The 23,876-nt window shown below is 39.9% G+C and overlaps 1 protein-coding gene across 1 annotated transcript; it reads right to left on the bottom strand.

Annotated features, from left to right (window-relative positions):
• Positions 1-11,462: 11,462 nt before the first annotated feature.
• LOC311184562 (rRNA N(6)-adenosine-methyltransferase METTL5-like) lies at positions 11,463-12,092 on the bottom strand (the record flags this gene model as incomplete). Its single annotated transcript, XM_084254669.1, has 1 exon — positions 11,463-12,092. One exon carries the CDS (start codon positions 12,090-12,092, stop codon positions 11,463-11,465), a length of 630 nt encoding a protein of 209 aa, XP_084110795.1.
• Between the last annotated feature and the right edge of the window lie 11,784 nt (positions 12,093-23,876).

Raw genomic sequence — 23,876 nt, 5'->3', positions numbered from 1 at the left:
GACAGGCAGACTGACTAAATACACTGCTGAGGGGAGCAGCGGGCAAGACAGGAGAGGTCTGCTGCACCATGTGGGACATGCTGGCCAGCTGGAATCGAACCCGCGCTGCAGGGGTTGTGGACAGCTTCACAGTGTGGTGCTCAACCGCCTGTGCCGCCAGGGAGGCCCACATCTCTCTATATTAAGAATAAAAATGAAATTCTTAGAGAGGACAGGTTATACAACCACTTTCCACAGTTACTTTCTTCTAGGTCATAAAAGGGTAGTGACTCTTCTGTCAATTTAAGAGAAGGGTGGAAGTCTCAGGCAAGTACAGAGCTTCTCCTCAGCCTGAAGGGCTCTCACTATTCTAGACTCAACACAACCTGCATTCTTTCCATAATGGTAACAGAACTGTTGAAGCTCATAGGGACTTAACTGACCCACTATGCCCTTATTAAGATGACACTTACTAATAGAGACCTATCCTGGACCCATTGGGAAAGTCTATATGACCTCTTGGGGGAGACCTAGCCCACAGGCCTATGGATTATTTTGAGATTAAGGTTATTGAGAAATAGAAGTTACAGGAAAGGTCTAACAGAGGGGTACAACATGGATGGCACTAGAAGGAATTATGCTCAGTGAAATAAGTCAGAAGGAAAAAGAAAAATATCAGATGGTTTCACTTGTAGGAGGAATATAGGGGAACCAAATAAGACATCAGGGGAAAAAATAATAACAATACAAAATAGAACAAAACAAAACAAAAACAGACAATTATAAACCAGAGAAGAGACATCCTTCAGGGGACGAGGAGGGAGAGGGATCAAAGGGAGGGAGGGAGGAGCACAGGGGGCTATGGTGATGGTACACTGGTGCATTGGTGAAGGAAATTCTATGGGGACTACATCTGGGGGCAGAGGGGGAAAAGAAAACATTGTTTAAAAATGAATAATGATGTAAAAATATATAAATAAAAAATTAAATGAAATAAATAAAAAAAATTAAAAATGGAATCACCATATGATCCAGCAATCCTACTTTAGGTATTTGCTCAAGGACATGCTCTCATGATCTCAAAAATACATCTATAATCCCAGGTTTGCTGCAGCCAGGATCTGCAAACCAATGTGTCAGTTGCTGCATGAATGAGTAAAGATGTAAATAATGGAGTATTATTCAGCCATGAAAAGGGGAAATCCTTCCATGGATGACAGCCTGGATGAACCTGAAGAACATTATGCTAAGTGAAATAAGCAAGTCAGCGAAAGTCAAATCCTGTATGACTTCATTCATATGTGGAATCTAAAAACATAAACCTCTTAGAAGCAGAAGGTAGACTGGTGATTACCATGGTATGGGGAAATAGGTAGATGTTTATCAAAGGGTACAAAGCACCATCTATGAGATGATAAGGTTGGGTCGTTCAGCATATAACTGTAGTGAATAATAATGTATTATACACTTGAAATTCCCTCAGAGTTGATCTAAATGCTCTCACCACACACACACACACACACACACACAATGTTACTATGTGATCTGATGAATATCTTAATTTGATTTTGTGATAATCACTTCAAAATGTATATGTGTTTTATTCTGATATCCATATATAGCATATTAGTTTCAGATGTACAACAATGATTTGATGTTTGTCTATGTTGGGAAATGATCACCAAAATAAATAACAGGGCCTCCCCTGGTGGTGCAGGTGGTTGAGCGCCACACTGTGAAGCTGTCCACAGCCTCTGCAGTGCCGGTTTGCTCCTGGCCAGCCGGCTGGTGAGAGTCCCACATGGTGCGGCAGACCTCTCCTGTCTCGCCCACTGCTCCCCTCAGCAGTGTTCCCCGCTCTGTCTCTAGTGAATCCTCTCACTCTCCTGCACATCTGGCCTAAAAAACCAAAAACATCCATTAACATAGATTTTTTCTTGTGATGACAATTCTTAATATCTACTACTGTCTTAGCAATTTCAAATATGCATTGCAATAGTATTAACTAGAGTCATCATGCTGAATTTTACATCCTCCTGGTTTTTTATTTTATAACTGGAAATTTGTACCTTTGACTTTCTTTCAATTTTATGTGTCAGTTATACCTCAGTACAAGTGGACAGAAGGTAATATCCTGATTTAGAAGAAACAATTCCTAAACCTAGGAATCCATGTTTTAACCATACTCACTGTAACTAAATGATTAACTTAAATAATAATGACCTTTTCTTGGGCCTTGTGTTGGTGTGGTTTTTGCATCCTCATATTCCCTTTAATGACATATTCAATTGCTGGTTAATTTAGAACATTTTTTCTATTTTAAAATTTAAAGTGACTTTTAAAAAGAAGAATTAAAATATTTTGGTTTGGAGTTGTGGGTAAACCAATAAAATATTTCAGCATTGAGGATAAACATGTAGATGTGAGATAATAAGCCTCTGTGTTCCCCCACCCTCTCCCATTCCTGGCACAGAGCCTTGTAAATTTCTAGATGATAAAAGCACTGGAGTTGCTTTTGTTCCATTGAGGTGACTCTGGTGGGCTCCTGGATGACTTGTAGTAGGGGGCTGATTATTAGAAAAACCAAGCATGATTAGATGCTAATTTTCAATCCTACTCCTCTTTTTCTAGAGAGGGAAGAGGAAATGGAGTTAATAATTGATCCTGGGGCCTCCCCTGGTGGCGCAGGCGGTTGAGCGCCATACTGTGAAGCTGTCCACAGCCTCTGCAGCGCCAGTTGGATCCTGGCCAGCCAGCGAGGGTCCCACAAGGCGCGGTAGACTCTCCTGTCTCGCCCACTCCTCCCCTCAGCAGTGTCTTCAGTCAGTCTGCCTCTTCTGTTCCCCGCTCTGTCTCTGGTGAATCCTCTCACTCTCCCGCACATCTGGCCTGTACCCCAGTTCTTGTATAAAAATAAATAAATAAATCTTTAAAAAAAAAAAAGATTCTGCCTGTATGAGGAAGCCTCCATACAAATCCCCAATAGGACAGGATCGGAGAGCTCCCAGGTTGGTGAACACATCCGCGTACTAGGAAGGCCATGCACCCCAACTCCATGGAGATAGAAGCTCCTGCACTCAGGACCCTCCCTATATATCTTCTCATAGGCTGTTCATTTGCATCATCACATACTTTAATGAATTGATAAACAGGTTTCCCTGAGTTCTGTTAGCTGCTCTAATAAGTATTTGAATCAAGGGGGAGGAGGTCATGAGAACCTGGTTTGTAGTAGCTTAGTTGGTCAGAAGTTGTGGGTAAACCAGACTAACTACTTGTGATTGGCATCTGAAATGGGGAGGGGGGGCAGTCTTTGAGACACAGCCCTTAACCTATGGGATCTTATGCTTTCTCCAGGTAGATAGTGTCAGGATTGAGTTAAATTTGTAGGACATACAGCTGGTGTGCCAGAATTACTTGATGTGGGAACCTCCCCCACACATATCCACACACAGTTTGGTGACCAGAGGTGTCAAAGTGAGGTCTTTTGTGTGAGTGTGGTGGTAGTGTAAAAATAACAGTGAAACAAGAAGCAGGAAAGAACTGGTTTCTCTGCAGTAAAGGGAGACTGAATTGAGTTTTCCCAGCACAATCGTCATTTTATTCTTAGCCAAAAATGTGCATTTGAACAAGACAAGAAATGATGCTTACAACATTTCATCAACTTTAATGAGAAAAATTTTGGGGTATATATATATATTATATATATATATATAAATCATTTTACTGAAAAAATGTAATTAGGTTTCTCATAGCATACTCATCTGAGAAGACTGGAGATACTGCTCTTGGTGGAGAACTCACTATATATTTCCAGCAATGTTTTGTAAGAAAAGGAAGTGGAAACTAAACAAACTTCAGAAAGTTGAATGCTCTGGCTACTAATGTATTTTTTTAAATGAAAAATAATACAAGGGAAAGTCTTCACAAAGACTTTTCAAATTGCTAAGAGTCATCTCCTTCAGCCACCCGATCACAAGAGAGTTGAGGTGTGTGAGAATGCAGGTGATGATCGGGAAGAAATTCAGATGTATTTTGATGGAAGAGGGGAGGTATTATGCTGTATTTATTAATATACATTAATCCACTGATACGTTATATCATCCTGTCTCCATGATATGGACACACTGTGGCACATTTTCAGTGAGGGAGGAATTGGCAGTGACCGTCCAGGCTCGGAAACTCTGCCTCGTGCCATGGGAATGTCCTTGGCCTGCTTGGAGAAGGTAATACGAGGCTGCTCTTGGGCCACAAGCTTTGCAGTTTGCAGTAATTACCTGGAAACTCAGCCCAATGATAGAGTTTAAAGAAGCCTCCACCAGTGACTAAGTTTTTCCTAAAGAATTTCTCAAGACCTGGAAAAAGGTAGCTTGTTACATGTAAACATTGCTGAGGGTGTTTTTGCGTGAGAGTGAAGAGTGAAGTGTTTGGGTGGTGGGGACATGAAAGGAACATTGGGTGAGTTACAAGGCCAGGCCCAAACAGGAATGGAATGATGACAGAATGGCCCACACTGGCAGGCGTGGTGGTTGATTGAGCGGAATCTTGGGACCCATAAGCAAAGTCATGTAAATAGAGCTCCCAGAAAAGCATTTGAAAAGAAAGTGCAAGCCGAACCTCAGAGAAACATTCAGAAATTTCAAGAGGGAGTTAGGTTACCCTTCAGAAGTAGATGAGAGAAAGGTGGAGATGCCAGAAGGATAAGGGTGGTGCAGAGGGCATGGGGATGATGTAGACCCCAAGTTTGAAATGGAATGGCCTCCTGGACAGATGTCTCAGAGCAAATGGCACATGGTCACTTGTACCCTCCTCCTATAGGCTCCAGCCGGAGAAGCCAGTCAGAATTGAAGTTTTCTGCAGAAGGCTCCCCAAACCTCAAGTTTCAGTGCTTTCATCCTGGCCATTTTTCACTTGGGAATTTCTTATTCATTCTTAGGAGTTTCCTGAAAGCTCAACAAACCCTATTCTCACCAATGTGACTCACACTGGAAAGGGTGAGGGGAGCCAGGTCTCCCCAGGCTACATGCTATCTGGGCTCCCAAAGGTGGCCTTGGCCTGGCTCCCAGAGGTGGTGCCCTGTGAGTTTCCACGCGAATCTCCAGAGACTCTCCAGCTGTGCTCAGTGGAGGCAGCTATTGTTGGTGATGGATGCCCAGGCACCTCTCATCACCGAGTCATGATGCTGGTGGCTCCTGTTGGCAGGAGCTCCTTTTGGCAGGGGCAGCACATTATCTGACAGCACCATTCTCAGGGCCAAACAGTGTCTCTTGCTCACAGGGAGGTAGGGGCTGCTGTCCACAGCAGGGACCCTGCCTACATTTCAGTAGAAATTTTCCCACACCAATCTGTGAGTAACTTAGTTCACAGCCTCTATGGGTGTTACCAGGCGCAACCCTAAATGCCCCACAGACATCCCTTGCAGAAGCTCAACGTCATGAATTCTCTCCTGGCTTAGCATGAGTTGCTCACAAAGAGCAACTTGCAAGACCGTGCGGGTAGGGAGCCCATCATTCCCTTGGGCCAATGCCCATGTTCAACAAAAGACTGAGCAGAAATGGAGGCCACCAGATAGGCATTTGAATTCGGCCTGTACCGCCAATTAATTGTTACTGCTTAATTTATTAGCTCAGCTTCAGTTTCCTCGCTGAAAAATATCTCTTATCTCCCAAAGGGCCTCTACAGATTAGATTCAGTTCAATAATTAATTTTGTGGCCCTCAGTGTAGTCTCTAGTTATATGCTCCTTTTCCTAAGAACAAGAAATCCAGGCATGCAAAAATTCATTGTTGTCTTGACTCCTTGACCCCTGAGAAGAGACATTTTTTTTAAAGATTTATTTATCTATGCATAGAAGAACTGGGGCACAGACCAGAGGTGCGAGGGGTGAGAGGATTCACTAGAGACAGAGGAACAGAACAGGCAGACTGACTGAAATACACTGCTGGGGGGAGCAGTGGCGAGACAGGAGAGGTCTGCCGCGCCATGTGGGTAGCTCCCTGGTCGGGGATTGACCTCGTGCTGCAGTGACTGTGGACAACTTCATAGGTTGCATCTTAACCCCTTGCACCACCAGGGAGGTCCAAAAATGAGACATTTCTTGGGCAGTGTGGCGGGTATTGCTGTAAGCAGGCTTTTGGTGCTGGATTGGGGCAAGCTGCAGGAGGGGGCAGTGGGGCATATCTCATGGGAGCCAGGGAAGCCAAGCCTGTCTCTTCCTCACATGTAGTTTGAGAACCCACAAGTGAATGTCTCTGGAGAGGAGGCCTAGGAGCTGCTGGCCTCACACCTTTTGGATAGGTCTGCAGCAAAAGGAGGGACAAGCAGCGCCTGTTCTCTAATTTTTTACATCGACCTTTTTAGAATCCATCCTTCTCGTTAATGGGAGTCCCCCTGAGAGGTTCAACTTCAGCTTCCTCCCAAGGTGGCTTAGAAGTGTCTGTCATGACACTTTTACCTGATAGAAGATGGACACTTCTACCTGATAGACACCTGATCTACCAGAATTTACAAAAGAAAGAATTATCACCATTTAAACATTCATTCTTGACTGAGCATCTGTTATGTGTGAGGTGCCACTGTATCCAGTGGTGCAAACAGTATTGCAGAGGAAGAGAGAACAAGCAGAGGTCTCTGGGCTGCCACCCCATGGACACAGTTTTTAGGGAAGGCCACCATTTTGAGTGACTGAGAAGTGTCTGCACATAGTGAAGGATTGGAAAATTGGGGGAACAAAGGCAAAAGAGGGGCATCACATGGGATTGAACAGGACTTGTGTGTGAATACCCACAGGAAGTCCCAGAGTCAGTGAGGGGCCTTTGCCTTTGAGGGGTTTGGAGAACCTCAGTAGGTGTGTTCAATTACCAGGGATCTCACAGTGGCACTGTGCATTGAGAGGCTCATTGCAGGAGCCCCAGCTCCCTGGACTGGGAAGACAGTCTCAGCAGTGATGCCACATGGTGCTGGAAGGCCCCTGACCCTGTGGAGAGAATGCCCCCTTCCCCATATGAAAAGGGGAAAGGTGAGACCCTGGAGGTACAGGCACTTTGTATAAAAACTGGAGTCAGGGCAGAGGGCCACATTGCTGTGACTGTGGGGGGCGGGGGTTCTCCTGCTCCGCACACCTGTTGAGCCACGGGGTCTCAAGCCTAGTGTCCCCCTTCACTTTGGGTTGACTTTTCTGTGCCCTGTACCAGGTCCTTTATCACAGCTACCTCTTTATGTTTAATATGCACAACAGTATTTCATTTACTTCAAGAATACATGTTTCAGAACTTGCCAAATATTTAAATTAGCACTGATAAAGCTAAGTCCTGTCTTGGCTAGTATCACTGATACACAACCTGGACAACTGACCTGAATCAATGTTAAAATCTTGAAATGCTGATTGAGATATTCTGAGAAAGAGCTGAACATTTCTTACAGGCTCTGGGTATTGCTGCTGCTATAGGGTCATACTTGAAGTCTCAGTTTCCTATTCTGTAAAATGGGACCAATAATTTTACAACCTAGCCTTATAATCCTCATGGTGAGGATTGGATAAGGTGATGCACTTAGCACAATGCTTTGCAACTGTTAGGTACTTGGTAATAGTGAAAAAGAGCTTAATAGTCTATGTTATATTTTATGTGAAAACCCACCAATTCTGACAAGAATTCGTATGTGGGTTTTGGAACAAATATCTCATTGCAAATTTTCTATTTTACATTTCCAAACATTGCAGTGATTCGTTTGAGTGGTTATACTTAGTTATTTATACAGTCTCTCTAGTGCAATGAATAAATTTATTATTATTGGTAATAATAAAAATAACAGTGATTTTGCTTTTGACATAGTACTGTTTATTAGTTCTCCTTGTAATAAGACCTCTGGACAAGCTACAAAAGCAGTCAGACCTTTATTCATCCCTGGTGGCCTTACCCCACTCTGGTTTTGTTAGTATGTTAACGTGTTTGTTCTGATTTACTTTCTAGAGTTACCTTTTAAGTATAGAGTAGCTTCATTATGGATCCCTCAATACCAGTAACAAACTGCTGGGAGATGTGTGTGTGTGTGTGTGTGTGTGTGTGTAGACTGAAAGTAAAAACAATCATTGCGCAGATTCTTCTCAAAAAGGATTGCAATTTTTGACTTTTGCATACCACTTACAGTAGAATATCTCTGAGCAAGAACTGCTCAAAAAATTCTTACTTTTTTTTAATCTTGCTGGTGTTAAGAACATTGGTCTCTATTCTCTCCACAGAATTGATAGAACCATTTTTGAAGCGCAGACCTCTCCTGCCGCACCGGCTACTCCCCTCAGCAATCTACTTCGTTAGTCTGCCTGTTCTGCTCTTTTCTCTGACTCTGGTGAATTCTCTCACCCTCCCGCGCTTCTGACTGTACCCACTGCTTGTATAAATAAATAAATAAATCTTTAAAAAAAAGAAATTAAAAAAAAAATTATTAAATAAATAATAGCAGAAACATTAGAGTCCATTAAATGAGCAAAAAAATCAACATCCAGCACTACAGCAATATGAATTATAGAATATCTGGAATAAAGAGAAGATCCTAGACTTCTAGAAAAATAATTATTTCATAAAGAAAAGAGAATAACCAGAGCTTTCAATCAAGCAAGACTGATACATGGAAGAACATCAAGGCAATATGTTAAAAATTATGAGGTGTGTTTTATCCTCCTTATTAAGTAATTCCTACTTAAAGTTATTGTTATTTCAACTATGAGTAGGATATGTGGATAGAAATATCATTTCCAGATAGCCAAGTCTGAAAATCGCTTACATCCCATTCCTTCTTTCTCAGAAGACTTCTAGAGGACATACTTCACTAAAATGATGGAATAAATCATGAAAAAGAAAAATACCAAAACCAGCAAAAGAAAAATTTAGCAATGGAGGGAAGCAAAGTTTCACTCACTCCTTTGGCACTGTAGGGTCAGGACACAGCTGTTGGGGTGACTGGGCCCTATTCCTGTACAAGTCCTTAGAACATATGCTTTGCTTCATGGTCTCCATTGTTTATCTTGGTAGCACATTTCTCACCTAGAGGGATATTCAGCAGTCTGATAAGCTATAAGGAATATCATTTATGTGTAAGTGGTCCATAAATAATGCAGCTCAGCTTAATTTAAGGCCACATTTACTTTAGGAATGCTGGTAGTGCAGCCAGGGTGCATTAGCTTAGAAGACAGCACCACTTCAACCCCTCTTCATCAACATAACTGAAAGGCACAGTGCAGGACAAGGCATTGATTTCATGCCTGCCTGGAAATACAGTTCAGAGTCGAGGACCTCAGCAGCACCTAGGCTAATTATTAAGCGTATCTGTTACTTAATCCTATGTTTTCCTTTGTTTTTTTTTTTTTTTTTGAGCCCTTCCTTGTTTGGTTGTATGTAAGATACCAGGATTCATCTTGGATTTTCCCTGTCCCAATTCTAGAATCTGTCATTTCTCCAAATCATACACATTTGGTACATATAGTTCAGGACAAATAACATTTATATTGAATAAGCACTGCCCAAGTAGAGGTTTCAGACAAAGGATCTGAGACAAACAAAGGCATTCGTGACTGAAAAAACACAGTCCTTGATGACTACTAAAATTTCCTTTAAATCTGATTCTAGAGTCCATCTGATCACTTATCTTATCCTTGGAATTATTACTTTGTTGTGTTAGTGACCTTTTCCTGGGTCTGTATTCTATGCATTTTGAGGAGAGTGTTTATAAAGTATTTCCCCTTTCACACACCTCATCTGCATTAGCAGAACAAGAATCTGACATCCCGGACATTGGGTGCGTGTCTGCCTTGCACACCTGTGCTTGCAGAAACCCCTTCTCATTTGTAGTGATGAATGAAAACCAGGGCAGCTTGTGCCTATTCTTTAATTATCTCAAAGATCAGTATTGTAACTTAAAATCTTGGCACTCTCAAGTGTGAACAGATTCATGTAACATTAGTCGTTCCCCTTTTCTGTTTATAAACTATGATAGTATCTCTTTCCATCTCTGCCACTTGCATACTGCCAAGACTTATTAAACTGCCATGAGTTACTCATGCCTGGTACTGAGTTAGCTCTGTAATAACTGTAGGAAATTTTTCTAGGGTGGAATTTATTATAGATAAACAAATTTACCTATGAACATTCCAAAGTAAAAGGCGTATTTTTAAAACTAAAATTTGCTAATATGATGCTTTCTCATGTGTATGCAGTCTTCTCATGGTAAATATGAACTCATGGTATTTGAGAATAATGAGTTAAAACATTCATTCTTGGATTTCTTTTCTCTTAGTTTTATTATCATTTTGTACCATAGAATAAAGAGATTGAAGAATATTTTTTTTGTCAAATTTTGAGTGTCAAATGATTTATTTTTATTTTTACATTCATTTGGCTATACCATATGTAGCTTTCACTATTTATAACTCTTTGATCCACAACATCAAGGACGTCTATCCCTGTCCTGGTATATTGGAGTATGTGTGCAAAGTTGATTCCACAAAGCATGAAATGTTCTCAGATGTCTTGATAAGAGTTAATAAAGAGCATCACTTAAGACTCAAACATGTTTCTTCATGTAACTATTAGGAATAATTTTTTCGCTTTTTTTAAATTAATGTACCATTTGTTTACAACACTGTATATGTTTCTCCTCTGATAACTCCATTTTGTTGCCAGAGTCTAAGCATTTTTATTTTGTTTTATTTGTTCTTTTGCTTTGTTTTTATTCTACATGTATGTGATATCATCCAGTGTTTGTCTTTCTCTGACTAATTTCACTTAGCATTATCATCTCAAGTTCCATCCATGTGTTGCAAATGGCAAAACTTAATCATTTTTTAAATAACTGAGTATTGTTCCTTTGTGTTTGTGTGTATGTGTATGTTTATATATGTATACACATACCTATGTGTGTATATGTACATATATATTTTTTATCTATTCACTTAATATTTTCCCATGCCTTGCCTATTGTGGACAATGAACATAGAGAGGAATAATGAACATAGAGAGGAATAATGTTGTAATGAACATAGAGAGGAATAAATCAAATTGTGTTTTCATATTCTTCAGATAAATTTCCAAAAGTGAGATAACTGGATCACATGGTATTTCTATTTTTAATTTTTTTTAGGAATCTTCATACTGATTTCCATATTTACTATACAATTTTACATTCCCACCAACAGTGTACAAGAGTTCCTTTATCTCCACACCCTCACCAGCACTTGTTGTTTCTTGTCTTTTTGATACAGCCATTCTCACAGGTGTGAGGTGACATCTCATTATGGTTTTGATTTGCATTTCCCTAGTAATAAGTGATGATGAATGTTTTTTCATGTGCCTGATGGCAATCTGTTTGTCTTCTTTACAGAAGTATTTATTCATATCCTCAGCCATTTTTTTTGTTTTTGTTTTTGTTTTTTTAGTAAAAAAAATTATTCATTTTAATAATTAGGTTTTAGACTGCTTTTGTCTTTAAAAGCCTTTAAAAAGAAAACAGAATTAGGTCCACTTCAATGTCCACTGATTTCTTCTTATGAAATTTGTATGATGCTGGTAGGTCATACCGCAGTTCGGCAGTAATATCTATCTTGATTTTCCATTCTTCAGCTTTCTTTTGAATATGTTCTCTAGTTGAGGATTTATGTAAAGAATATACTGCTGTTCTTGCCATTTCCAATGCAATCTTCAGAAAAGCCGTATCTGTTCCTTTATTATTTTTGGTTCTGAAGGGAGGATTCATAATTACTGTATCAAATGACTTGGACATTTTGTTAGATAATGAGCACACATCACACTGAATCATGTCAACATTTGTTAACTCAAACTCTTCCACATTCCTATTAAATATTTCCAGTGCATCATCGTCTATGTCAAATCCAATGCATAACCCTGCTCCTAACATTGCAGTTCTGATGGTAAGCACTGCACAACCACATCCTAGATCTGCAACCATTTTATGTTCAATGTCATCATATGTGTTATGGATTGTATAAAGCATACAGGCTGCAATGTGCGGCCTGGTCGCATACTGTTCTAGAAGTAGTTTGGGCTTTTCGAATCCATCTACTTGTTGCAGGCGACTCTCTAGTTCCTTAAGCCTTAATTTCTTCATTTTTTTTATTTAAACAGTATGGGCTTGCCGGACTTGATGGCACTGGATCTGCAGATCCTTCCTCTATCCCCCGCCCTACACCCAAGCCCTTTGTCCGCTCTGGCCGGGGCCGGATAGTGGATGCACAGAGCAAATGGCACTGCCAGCTAGGCGGGTCTAGCTCTTCTCTGTTCGCCACTACGGCCTGGGTCCTCTGCCAGCCTCCAATCGCCTCGTGCATGTTCCACGCCAACCTTGGGATCTTCCAGGAGCAGCTGCTGTCAAAGCCCGGACCAGTAACAGGATTTTCCTCAGCCATTTTTTCAATCTGACTCTTTGGTTTTTTTTTTGTTGTTGTTGACTTTTATGAGTTCTTTATATATTTTGAATATTAACCCCCTTTTGAACATCTAATGTACAAATATCTTCTTCCATTCAGCAGAATAACTTTTCATTTTGATGACACTTTCTTTCACTGTACAGTAGCTTTTAAGTTTGATATAGTCCTTTTTGCTCATTTTTGCTTTTGTTTTCCTTGCCATTGGAGTTATCTCCCTAAAGACATCTCTAGGGTTGATGTCAGGGAGCATATCACCTATGTTTGCTTCTAAATATTTCATAGTTCCAGATCATACATTCAAGTCTTTCATCCATTTTGAATTAATTTTTGTATATGGTGTAAAGTAGTGCTCTGATTTTATTCTTTCTCATGTAGCTCTCCAGTTTTCCAAACACCATTTGTTGAAGAGACATTCCTTTATCTATTATATTATCTCTATTCCTTTGTGATAAATTAACTATTCATACATGTGTGGGTTTATTTATGGGCTCTATTTATTCCATTGGTCTGTGTCTTTTTGTGCCAGTACCATACTCTTTGATTATTATAACTTTGTAATATAGTTTGATGTCAGGGAGCCTGATATTCCATTTTATTCTTTTTTTTTTTCTCAAAATTGCTTTGGTGAGTCAGGGTCTTTTGTAGTCCCATACAGATTGTAGTATTGTATGTTCAGTTTCATCAAAAAATGCCATTGAAACTTTTTTTAAGATTTATTTATTTATTTATACAAGTACTGGTTAGTCAGAAGTGTGGGAGGGTGAGAGAATTCACCAGAGCCAGAGCGGGGAACAGAACAGGCAGACCGATGAAGTACACTGCTGAGGGGAGCAGCGGGCAACAGGAAAGGTCTGCGTGCCATGTGGGACCCTCACTGGTGGCCAGGGATCTAACTGGCGCAGAGCCTGCGGGCAGCTTTGCTATCTAGCACTCAACTGCTGTGCCACTGGGGAGGCCCTGCCATTGAAACCTTGATAAAGTTTGCACTGAATCTGTATATTGATTTAGGAAAGATCACCGTTTAAGCAGCGTTAATTCTTCCAATTCACCTGCAAAGAATATTTTTCCATTTATTTATTTATTTATTTATTTATTTATTTTTAGCATTGTCATAATTTCAGTATACATGTTTTTCACCTCCTTTGCTAAATTTGTTCCTGGGTATTTTTAACCTTTTTGATATGACTCTAAATGGAATTGTTTTCTTTCTTCTGTGTACGAATTGAGTGTATATAGAAATGCAAGAAATCTTTTAATTTTGATTTTGTATCCTGTCACTCTACTATGCTCATTTATGTTTCTTATAGTTTCTGGTGGAGTGTTTTCTATGTATTTTATCTTGTCATCTGTAAATAGTGATAGTTATACTTCTTTTGCCATATGGATTTCTTTTATATATTTTTCCTACCTAAATGTTCTGGCAAGGTCTTCCAACTACTATGTTGAATAATAGTAGTGAAAATGAATATCCTTGTCTTTTTCCTGAACCTAGTTGCAAAACTTTTGGTTTTTCACTGTTGAGTATGATGTCAGTTTTTAAATTTGTCGTAACTGGCCTTTATTATGTTGAGGTATGTTTCTTCTATTCCCATTTTATTGAGTTTTTAAAATCATAAATGGATATTAAGTCTTTCTCATCAGATACTTTTTTTGTATCTATTGATATCATGGGATTTTTATCCTTCTTTTCTTTGATGTGGTTTATCATGTTTATTGATTTGCTTCTGTTGAACTATCCTTGCATCTCTGGAATAAATCCCATTTAGTCATGTTGTATGATTCTTTTAATGTAAGCAAATTGTCTAATTCAATTTGATAACATTTCGTTGAGAAGTTTGTCTCTGTGTTCTTCAGAGATATTGGTCTGTTTTCTTTTTTGTGTGAAGTGCTTGGTGATTTTTCGAATCAGGGTAGTATTGGCCTCTTAAAATGTGGTATGACGTGTTCCTTCCTCTTCAGTTTTTTGGGATTTGAATTACTCAAATCAAAGATTTTATAGTAATTTTATTAATAAATTCTCTTATCTCCCCAAATATCTAGTTAAAGTCCCTGGATCAAAGTGTATATGGATTTGGAAAAGTAAGGTAACAATATTCTGATGACCTCAAAAGGCTCACTTTAATATCACCAGAAGTTCAATGTCCCTGGACTAAGCTTTTCCAGTAAGTCCCCATCTGTCCATGGTGTCTCGTTTCTTCCATGCAGTTCTAAAGCATCCTTGCCATGAGAGTTCTGACAGGTCCATCCTTCTTGCCTTCAAAATACAGGAGCTTTTGCTCATTCTCTGGCATCTCTTCATAATATGTGGGCAACATGAACTCATCTCATTTGATTTTGGTCATTCTTGGCCTCTGGAGCAGTAACTCATCATTGGTCAATGCTGCCTGCTAAGGATTCTCCTGTTTCTTCAACAGAGGGACTCCCTCTAACCTTCTCACAGGTGACATCCTTAGACCTCTTTGATAGTTAACTGTAAAGATCAAAATGTAAAGTTTCTTCCCCTGGAAATTTTTGCCTTAGTTTCCATACCTTCAAGTCTTCAATTTTATTTTTTTTATTTAACATTCTTACATTCTGCTATTGTTTGTTCACTCAGTAAATATGTGCTTATTAAAGTGACTGCATAATTGACATCTGGTGAGGGATGAAGTTGGGGTATAAGCTGAATAGTCAGGAATGATAGGTACTCAGTAAGCACCTTGAGGATTTCTCAATGTTAACTGTGCCACTGAGGATTTGCATTTGTGCATCTGCAGTTTCTGTTACTGTTGTTGTTTTGCTCTTGGCAATGAAGGCCTGTCATTAGTGGCTTCAGCAAACAAAACCTACCACTTTATGAAAGTACAAAGAATAAAATGGTTCTCATTTTCAACCAACATTGTTAGACATAACAGTCTACTTTGTTATCCTGAAGAGTTCACAGAGAAAACAATGCCTTTGCCTTTTATGAGAGGACCGCAGTGCCATATTCTTACAGGGCTCAAACGCTCAGAAAATATATTTCTGTTCTTTCAAGGAAAGGTTTTCTGTTAAATGGATCCCTGTTTCATTCACTACCAGAGATTGAAAGTTTATTATATTCTCCTGGTACCATTTTGATGTAATTTATCATTTTATACAAATCTTTGATGTGTATGATTCATTATCAGTGCCTTTGTTTAAGAAAATGATTCCTTTAGTTTTTCATTTCAAAGGTTCACTCTTTTGTTTAAAATCTAAAACATAATATCCAAGTAAATGTTCATTATCTTCCCTATAAGACTCTGTTCTCCTGATGTGCATGTTGAATTCTGCTTCTGCGTTAATGTGATATATGTCTCCCCATCCCCATAAAATGACTGGATAGTGTGCCCTAGAATACTGGAATAATTTTAAAACACAAGGAGTTCTTGGAAAATATTAATTCTGCAAAACTACTTGAAATGATAGCTAATAACCTTGATTTTTCTTTAAAGCTTATGTTGTGGTGCTACAGAGTGATATACAAGATGGGGAGCTTACCTGGAGCCACTGGCCATCTGGGGGAGAGGTGCTGCTCTCTGCCTCCATAACATGGCACAGCATAGCCCTAAAAGCATTCTACTTTTGGGGACCAACTTCATTTTGAAAACTGTTTTCTTGCTTTTTAAGTTTTTAAAAGACCCAATGCTACTGTTGCAGCTGTTCCTCTCTGGCCCTTTCCTTCTACTGTCACCCCCTGCTCTTGGTTTTAATGACACTGACATTTAGGACATGGATTTCATTATGTTTTGGACTTTGGTTTCTGACTGTGGCATCCTTACTCCTCTGTTAGGTTTTATCTTGTTTTAACCTGTTGCCACACAGACTGGAACACACCTTCTGCCAGACACAATCCTGAATTGATTTTCTTGCCATTTTCCTTCCTCTCCTTGGGACCTGACAGACTGGCAACTCTGTAAAAGGCATATTTACCCAACACTGACAACTGCCAAGAAAAACGGAAAGAAAATCAGGAGGCAAAGAAGGCAGAACGGGTGGAGTATATAGTATGTATTTCAAGATTGGAAGAATTTTTTTGAGTTATTGTTTATGGTTCTGGAAGCATCCTGTCAGTGGCAGACAGTCTCTAAGCTGTGCAAAGCTTGAACTCTTCACTTCTGAGGCAATATGGACTAAAATCACAGCAGGCTTCTCAGAGGCAAATGAACATTGTGACCTCAGCAGGAGTCTCTGTAGGGTGGTAGCCCTCTGGATTACAAAATAAATCTGGTAATTAAACACATTTGTCCTCCTAAGTGTGTGGGAGCAGTCATGGATGAGCAAATAGAAGGATTTGGTTTTATGCTAGAAGGAGGGTGGTCCCACCGAGGCAGGGTCAACTTTCGGGCGAGGAGGCCAGGGCAGGAGTGTGTTGTTTTGCTGGCTGACATGATCTCTGGATGATTAGAAATCTGAACTCATGTCTTCACATTCTCCTAAACCCACAGCCCCAGCACATGCAAGAAGAGAAGGGAGAGGAATCGTCATTTTATTAGGCTTATGTACAGGGGAGACCCGCCTCATTTGCTCTGTACCCACTGTGCTTCTTCTCCCACTAGTTCCTCCTCCCACAAAGCCTGATTCAAAATATGGGTAATTATTCTCATCTGACACTAATAGAAAGGTGTGTGTGGGGGGGGGGGGGACTTGAGAGAGTGGAGGGACATGTAGAAAATAAGAATAGTGGGCCTCCCCAGTGGCGTAGCGGGATGAGCGCAGTGCTGTGAAGCTGTCCGCAGCCTCTGCAGCACCTGTTCAATTCCCGGCCAGCCAGGGAGATTCCCACATGGCGCACCAGACCTCTCCTGCCTCTCCTGCTGCTCCCCTCAGCTGTGTATTTCAGTGCTTCTGCCTGGTCTGCTCCCTGCTCTGCCTCTGGTGAATTCTCTCACCTTCCCGTGCCTCTGGCCTGTACCCCAGTGCTTGTATAAAAAATAAATAAATCTTAAAAAAAAATAAGAAAACAAGAATAGTGTCCACCTTCCATTTAAATCCAGAGAATAGACTGTGCCATGTGACCACACCTTACAAAATGAAAAACAGACAGCCACAGAGATAAGAAACCTGTCCCACCCCCTAGAGGCAGCTAACTGCCTTACTTTCTCTCCCATTTGCTCACCTATTTTTCAATACAATCATATAAGTTAAAGCTCCTAACAGAAGTCTACTAATTCTTAAATTGTGTGTATATTCATTGGAAACAGTGTTTTTAATGGGGGATAAAAGATGTTTTAAAGACTTATTTACATCTTTTTTTTCTCTTGTGAGGGAATTATAATTTTCACATGAGCCACAAATGTTCAACATTGTTCTTAAATAATTTAGTAAATTACCATGAGTATCTGAATTAGGTTAGCTGATGTCACTATTATTTTTTAGTGCCTGCTCTCTTAGGCCTGTTATAAGGACTATTTCTTTTTATTTTTTTATTTTTTTTATATAGGCATGTTTTTATTTATTTATTTTATTTGTTTGTTTGTTTTGTTTATACATGCACTGGGTACAGTCAGAAGCGCGGGAGGGTGAGAGAATTCACCAGAGCCAGAGCGGGGAGCAGAGCAGGCAGAAGGACCGAAGTACACTGCTGAGGGGAGCAGCGGGCGGCAGGAGAGGTCTGCGCGCCATGTGGGACCCTCCTCCCGTGGCTGGGGAGCAGCCGGGGATCAAATTGGCGCTGCAGAGGCTGCGGGCAGCTTCGCAACCCAGCGCTCAACCGCTGCACCACAGGGGAGGCCCAGGACTATTTCTTAATATATAAAAGTGCTTATAATTGTGCCTGGCACATAATAAGTTTATTATAAACGTATCATTCACATGCACAGGAACATACATGTGCATGTATTAATATTATTATTTCTCCAGTAACTACTAATTACAACCATCATATTCTATTCCATATATACAGACATCTGTTTCTGAATTCTCTATCCTGTAATTTGATTTATTTCCACCCAAATATTACACATTTAGTTTATATATCTCATTACAGTAAATCTTGATATCTGGTAAAGGAAATTCCTCTTATTTTCTTCAGATTTTTCTGGACTTTTCATGGTTTAGACTCCCCCTTAATAATTTTAGGACAGATTTATTTAAGGTATATATCCAGAAGTGCAATTTTGTAATGGGATATACAGATTTTCAAATGTATAAGATAATTTCAAATTATTTTCAACACAGTTGTAAAATGTGTACTCCCAACAGCAATGTGCTGATCCATGTCCTGCACTTGATCTTGTATATGCTTATCTATTTTTAAAGATTTATTTGTGCATACAAGAGCTGGGGTATAGCCAGAGATGTGGGGGGTGGTTTGAGAGGATTCACCAGAGACAGAGTGGGGAACAGAACAGGCAGACTGACTGAAATACACTGCTGAGGGGAGCAGTGGGTGAGACAGGAGAGGTCTGCTGTGCCATGTGGGTTGCTTCCTGGCTGGCCGGAGATTGAACTCATGCTGCAGAGGCTACAGATTGCTTCATAGTGTGGTGCTTAACCCCTTACGCCACCAGGGAGGCCCCTGCACTTGATCTTTTAATAGCATTATTGAGGTAGAGTTGATAAACAAAAAAATCGATTTGCCTGTTTAATAAATGTCATTTGATGGACTCAGACATATATGTATACTTCTGCTGTTATCATCACAATCAAAGTTATAAACATATCCATCACTTCCATCTAAAAGTTCCTGTTGGACCTCCCTGGTGGCACAGGGGATTAAGCACCGTACTATGAAGCAATACGCAGCCACTGTGGCACGAGTTTGATCCCCGGCTGGCCAGGGAGCAACCCACATGGGAAGCAGACTTCTCCTGTCTTGTCCGCTGCTTGCCTCAGCAGTGTATTTTGGCCAATCTGCCTGTTCTGTTCCCCACTCTCTCTCTGGTGAATCCTCTCACCCGCCACACTTTTGGCCTGTACCCCAGCTTGTATGCATAAATAAATAAATCTTTTAAATATATAAAAATAAAAGTTCCTGTGGCCACTACTTTTTTTTTTTTTTTCATGGTAAGAACACTTAGCATGAGATCTACCCTCTTAACAAAATTTTAGTGCAGGACACAGAATTGTTAACTGTAATCACAGTATTGTAGAGCAGATCTCCAGCACTTATTCCTCTTGCATAACTGAAACTTTATAAGCATTGAAGTATAACTCATTTCCTCTCCCCCAGTTGCTGACAATCACCAGTCTGTTCTCTACTTGTTTGAACTTGGCTATTTTACACGCCTGATATACATACAGTATTTGTCCTTCTGAGACTGGCTTACTTTACTTAGCATAAAGTTCTGCAGGTTTATCCATGCATCCATGTTGTCTGAAGTGGTAAGATTTCCTTGTTGTTTTTTAGTCTGGTACTGAATTGTATGTATATGCAATGTGTTTTTTTTTTTTTTTTAATCCATTTACTTGTCAATGGCTGTTTGGTTGTTTCCAGATCGTGGCTGTTGTGAAGAGTGCTGCAATGAACGTGGGAGTGCAGAAACTTGGTTGAGATCTTGATTTCAGTTCTTTTGGACCTATACACAGAGGTGGGATTTCTAAGCTAAATGGTGGTTCTTGTTTATTTTATTTTTAGAGCCTGTATTTTGTTTTACAGAGCAGCTGCATGATTTTACATTCCCACCAACAGTGAGCAAGGATTCTGATTTCTGCATGTCTTTGGCAACACCTGTTGTCTTTTGTTTCTTTTGTCAGAATAGCCATCCTAACAGGTGTGGGGACTTGATCAGAAATTTCTCCAAAAAGGATGTTCCATTAATGGCCATCAGGTGTATGAAAAGGTGCTCGATGTCACAAATCATCAAGGAAATGCAAATCAAAGCTACCAAGAGATATCTGCCACACTTAATCTTATCAATAAGATTATCTCTGGTGGCCTAGGAGTTAAGTCTCAGAGCTATCACCGCTAAGGCCTATGTTCCATTCCTGGCCAGAGAGCTCACCCATAGGTGCAGCAGACCTCTCCTGTCTAGCCAGCTGTTCCCCTTAGCAGAGTGTTTAGTAGATCCACTTGTTCTACTTCCCACTTTGGTGAATCCTTTAAATCCCTGCACCTCTGGTCTACACCCTAGTTCTTCTACACACGAAAGAAAAAAAAAAACTAAACTAAAATCAACTTTTATTGAGTTGGTTTATAAACAACAAAAAGCTTGCATTTTTAATTTGCAGTCCAGTGAGTTTTGGACTCATAAGCATAGATACTTGTAACTACCAGCAAAAAAACAAAACATTTATATCACTTCCCAAATACTGCCCTGTGCTGTTTCCTAGTAAATCTTATTCCTCACCTGGCTCCAGTCATCACTGACCTATCATGATGTTAGGTTTCTCTTCCCTAGAATTTAATGGGTAGAGACCCATGGTATATTCTGTATCTTCTCTTACTCAGCACCATGTTTTCATGGTTCATCCATGTTGTTGTTGTATTAACAGTTCATTCCTTCATATTTTTAAATAGTATTTAATTATATGGATGTATCATTAATTGTTTAACCATTCTTTTATTGTTGGATATTTTGGTTGTTTCCAGTTTGGGTCGTTATGAATAGCACTACTGTGAATATGTAAGTCTTTCTATGAACGTATTTTTTCTTTTTCTTGAGTGAATATGAAGTGGAATCACTAGGTCATTCAGAAAGTATATATTTAACTTTAGGACACAGCAAACTGTTTTCCAAAGTGATTGTGCCAGCAGAATTTTATGAGAAGTTCTGTTTTTCACATTTTTGCCAAAAAATGGTATTGTCAGTCATTTATTAACCTTACCATCTTAATAGGTGTGCAGTGGTGTTTCATGGTAAATTTAATATCTATTTCTTTGATGAATATTGATCTGTTCTATGTGCTTATTAACCCTATACCACATATAACTATATTTCATATGTGAATTTCTTCTTAAAAATTGTTTTGCTTGTCTTCTTATCAATGAATTTTAAGGGTTTTTTCCCATAAATTTTTGATTTTGAACAGTATTGTACTATTATAAGTGTATTATCTCTATGTTTTTTTAACCCCCTCCTATGATTTTCTTAATAATATTTCCTTTTCTCTAGCTCATGCTATTGTAAGAATATGGTGTATAATAACATACCACATGCAAAATATATGTTAATCAATTGTATTATCAGCAAGGCTTTTGGTCAGCAGCAGGCTATTAGTTTTTAAATTGGGGGGGAGACAAATTTATCCACAGACTTAGAGGTGAAGACCTCTAACCCTGCCCCCACCCCGCACTCACCTGCACCCTGAGCCCGTGCTGGGCTTAATAGTCAACTGTAGGTTTTATATCCACTACAGAGTGAGACTAAACACTAAGTCACCAAATAGAAGGGCACACTTGGCATCATGAAGGTTAGGGGAGCTTCTTTCTGTGCAATCTGCTTACTCAAGTGTGTTAAGGGAAATAAGAAAGGAATTCCAGCAAGATGAACAGAAACGTTCTACAAAGAAAGGCACAGCAAACATGCTGAGGAAGTGTTTTGAAATGACAGACTCTATTGTCTGTGCTCCAAATCACCCTTTCTACTCATCCCATTTTATTCTTGAACAGACATAGATTTTAGAATATCAGATATTGAAAGTAAGCCATGAACAGAAAGTTTCAACAAAAGAAAATATGACAAAGACTATTATAAACAACAACCAGAGAAATATACTTTAGAAAAATTACCTAGGTTATAAAAGAATGTTCCAGATGTACTATTTTCTGGATATTCGAAAACATTAGTAAGACAGTGAGCTGGAAAGATGTAACAGTTGTGCCTGTGGAGGTCTCTTCTCAGACAAAGACCCACTGAGAATCCCATGTGACTTCTGGGGTTTCCTTTAGGAGGGGCTTTCCTTTCAGATTCTGCTGCAGCCCCTGGGCTCTTGTTCTGTTCCTCCTCAGTCCAGGGGACTGTGTCTGCTTGGATTCCAGCTTCCACTCAGGAAACATGCACAGGGCTGGGCGGTTGAGATCACTTACTTCTATATTAAAATGGAATTCCTCTTCTAAATAGCACTGTGAAACTCTTATTGCTTTTGTATTTATTGAATGTGGTGGAGATAATATTGTTCACAAAGTTTGTAGGAGTAAGGGCAAATATAGAAGTCGAATGCTGAAATTGCTCACAACTTCTTTTGCTATCAGTGACGGACAGACTGCTGAAGCAATACTATAGCATGGAGCCTTGTTCATATTATTAAAAACTCCTAAAAATAAGTTTGTAAATCGAAAAACTTCTGGATTCAAATTGCTGATTTCTGTTCTTGCCAATCAGTGACGAGTTTAGTAGACATTGCAGTGTCACATCAGAAGGTGTATTTGTAACATATACACTGTAAATCACAAAACAGATGGTTGACACGATCAGGTAAGAATATCCTCATTAGTATAAATCCTTTTAGACAGGAAAGAGGTGATAAGTGCAAGTTTAGAAGGTTCTTGAAGATGCAGGGAAAGAAGAACCAGGGAAGGAAGCTAGAGGCCTAACATGGAAGTCCAGCATCATGGAGTAACAGCTCTGTTAAACTGCTTTAAAGATGCCTCATTAGCTCCCAGGCCACAGCACAAGTGTTCTTGGGTAAAGTGCACTTTCAGGAATGTCAAAGATGGCGTGGGACTGCATTTGTTGGTTTTGCTGTTTCTCTTCTTGACTGAAGTGCGGTTCTTCTCTGGCTCAGTGGTTTTCCAGCCCATTGATGAAGCCCTGATCACTCCTCCCCTGTCAGAATATTAGGTCAGGTCAGTTTCCACCCTAGATCAGTAATGGTATCATTCTCCATGAAGACAGTCGTGACCTGTTTGACAGTCTTTCCATAGACTGACACCTGTAACCTTCCCAAGAACCATATGAAGTAGGCATTATTATTATTCCAGTTTTTATGGATAAGAAGATAAATAACTAAACAATTTGTCCAAGGGCACATGGCTCTTAAGTGCAGGGCTGAGAGTCACAAGCAGTCTGACCTTAGCACCTCAGCGATCACCACTAGGCTCTCTGGCCACTGTAGGCTGAAGATCTTAATGAGACTGCAGTTCCTGGAGAGCTAGGACTGTCTGTCCTCCCAATAATGCTGCATAGTGTTCAGCTTTCCCCTCTGCCATGGCTATCACTTTTCAATGGACACCACCTACTTCCTCTTCCCTTCAATGCACATCTGTTTCACAGCATCTAGGTGACCTCGTTAGAATACTGCAACTGAAGAGAGGTGGGTAGTGTTACAACGAATTCAAGCCAAGGCAAACCTTAAAACCCAGCAGCCCTAATGCTCTCCAACACAGTGCCCAATTTTGTTTGGTGGACTAATTTCGACTTAACCATCCAAGTAACTTGTCATTGCCTGGTTGACATAAGAGAGGGTACTGTGTGTGAGCATGCATGTGCATAAAAGTAAGTTTCTCCCCACCTTTATATCTCAGGCCAAATGGCTCCAGGGATCTAACTTAAAAGCATTGTAAGTGGAAACAATTCTAGTTA

This window comes from Talpa europaea (genome assembly GCF_964194135.1).
Source record: "Talpa europaea genome assembly, chromosome: 15".
Lineage (NCBI taxonomy): Eukaryota > Metazoa > Chordata > Mammalia > Eulipotyphla > Talpidae > Talpa > Talpa europaea.
Note: the sequence above shows the minus strand (reverse complement) of the source record. Positions and strands in the feature narration are given on the sequence as shown.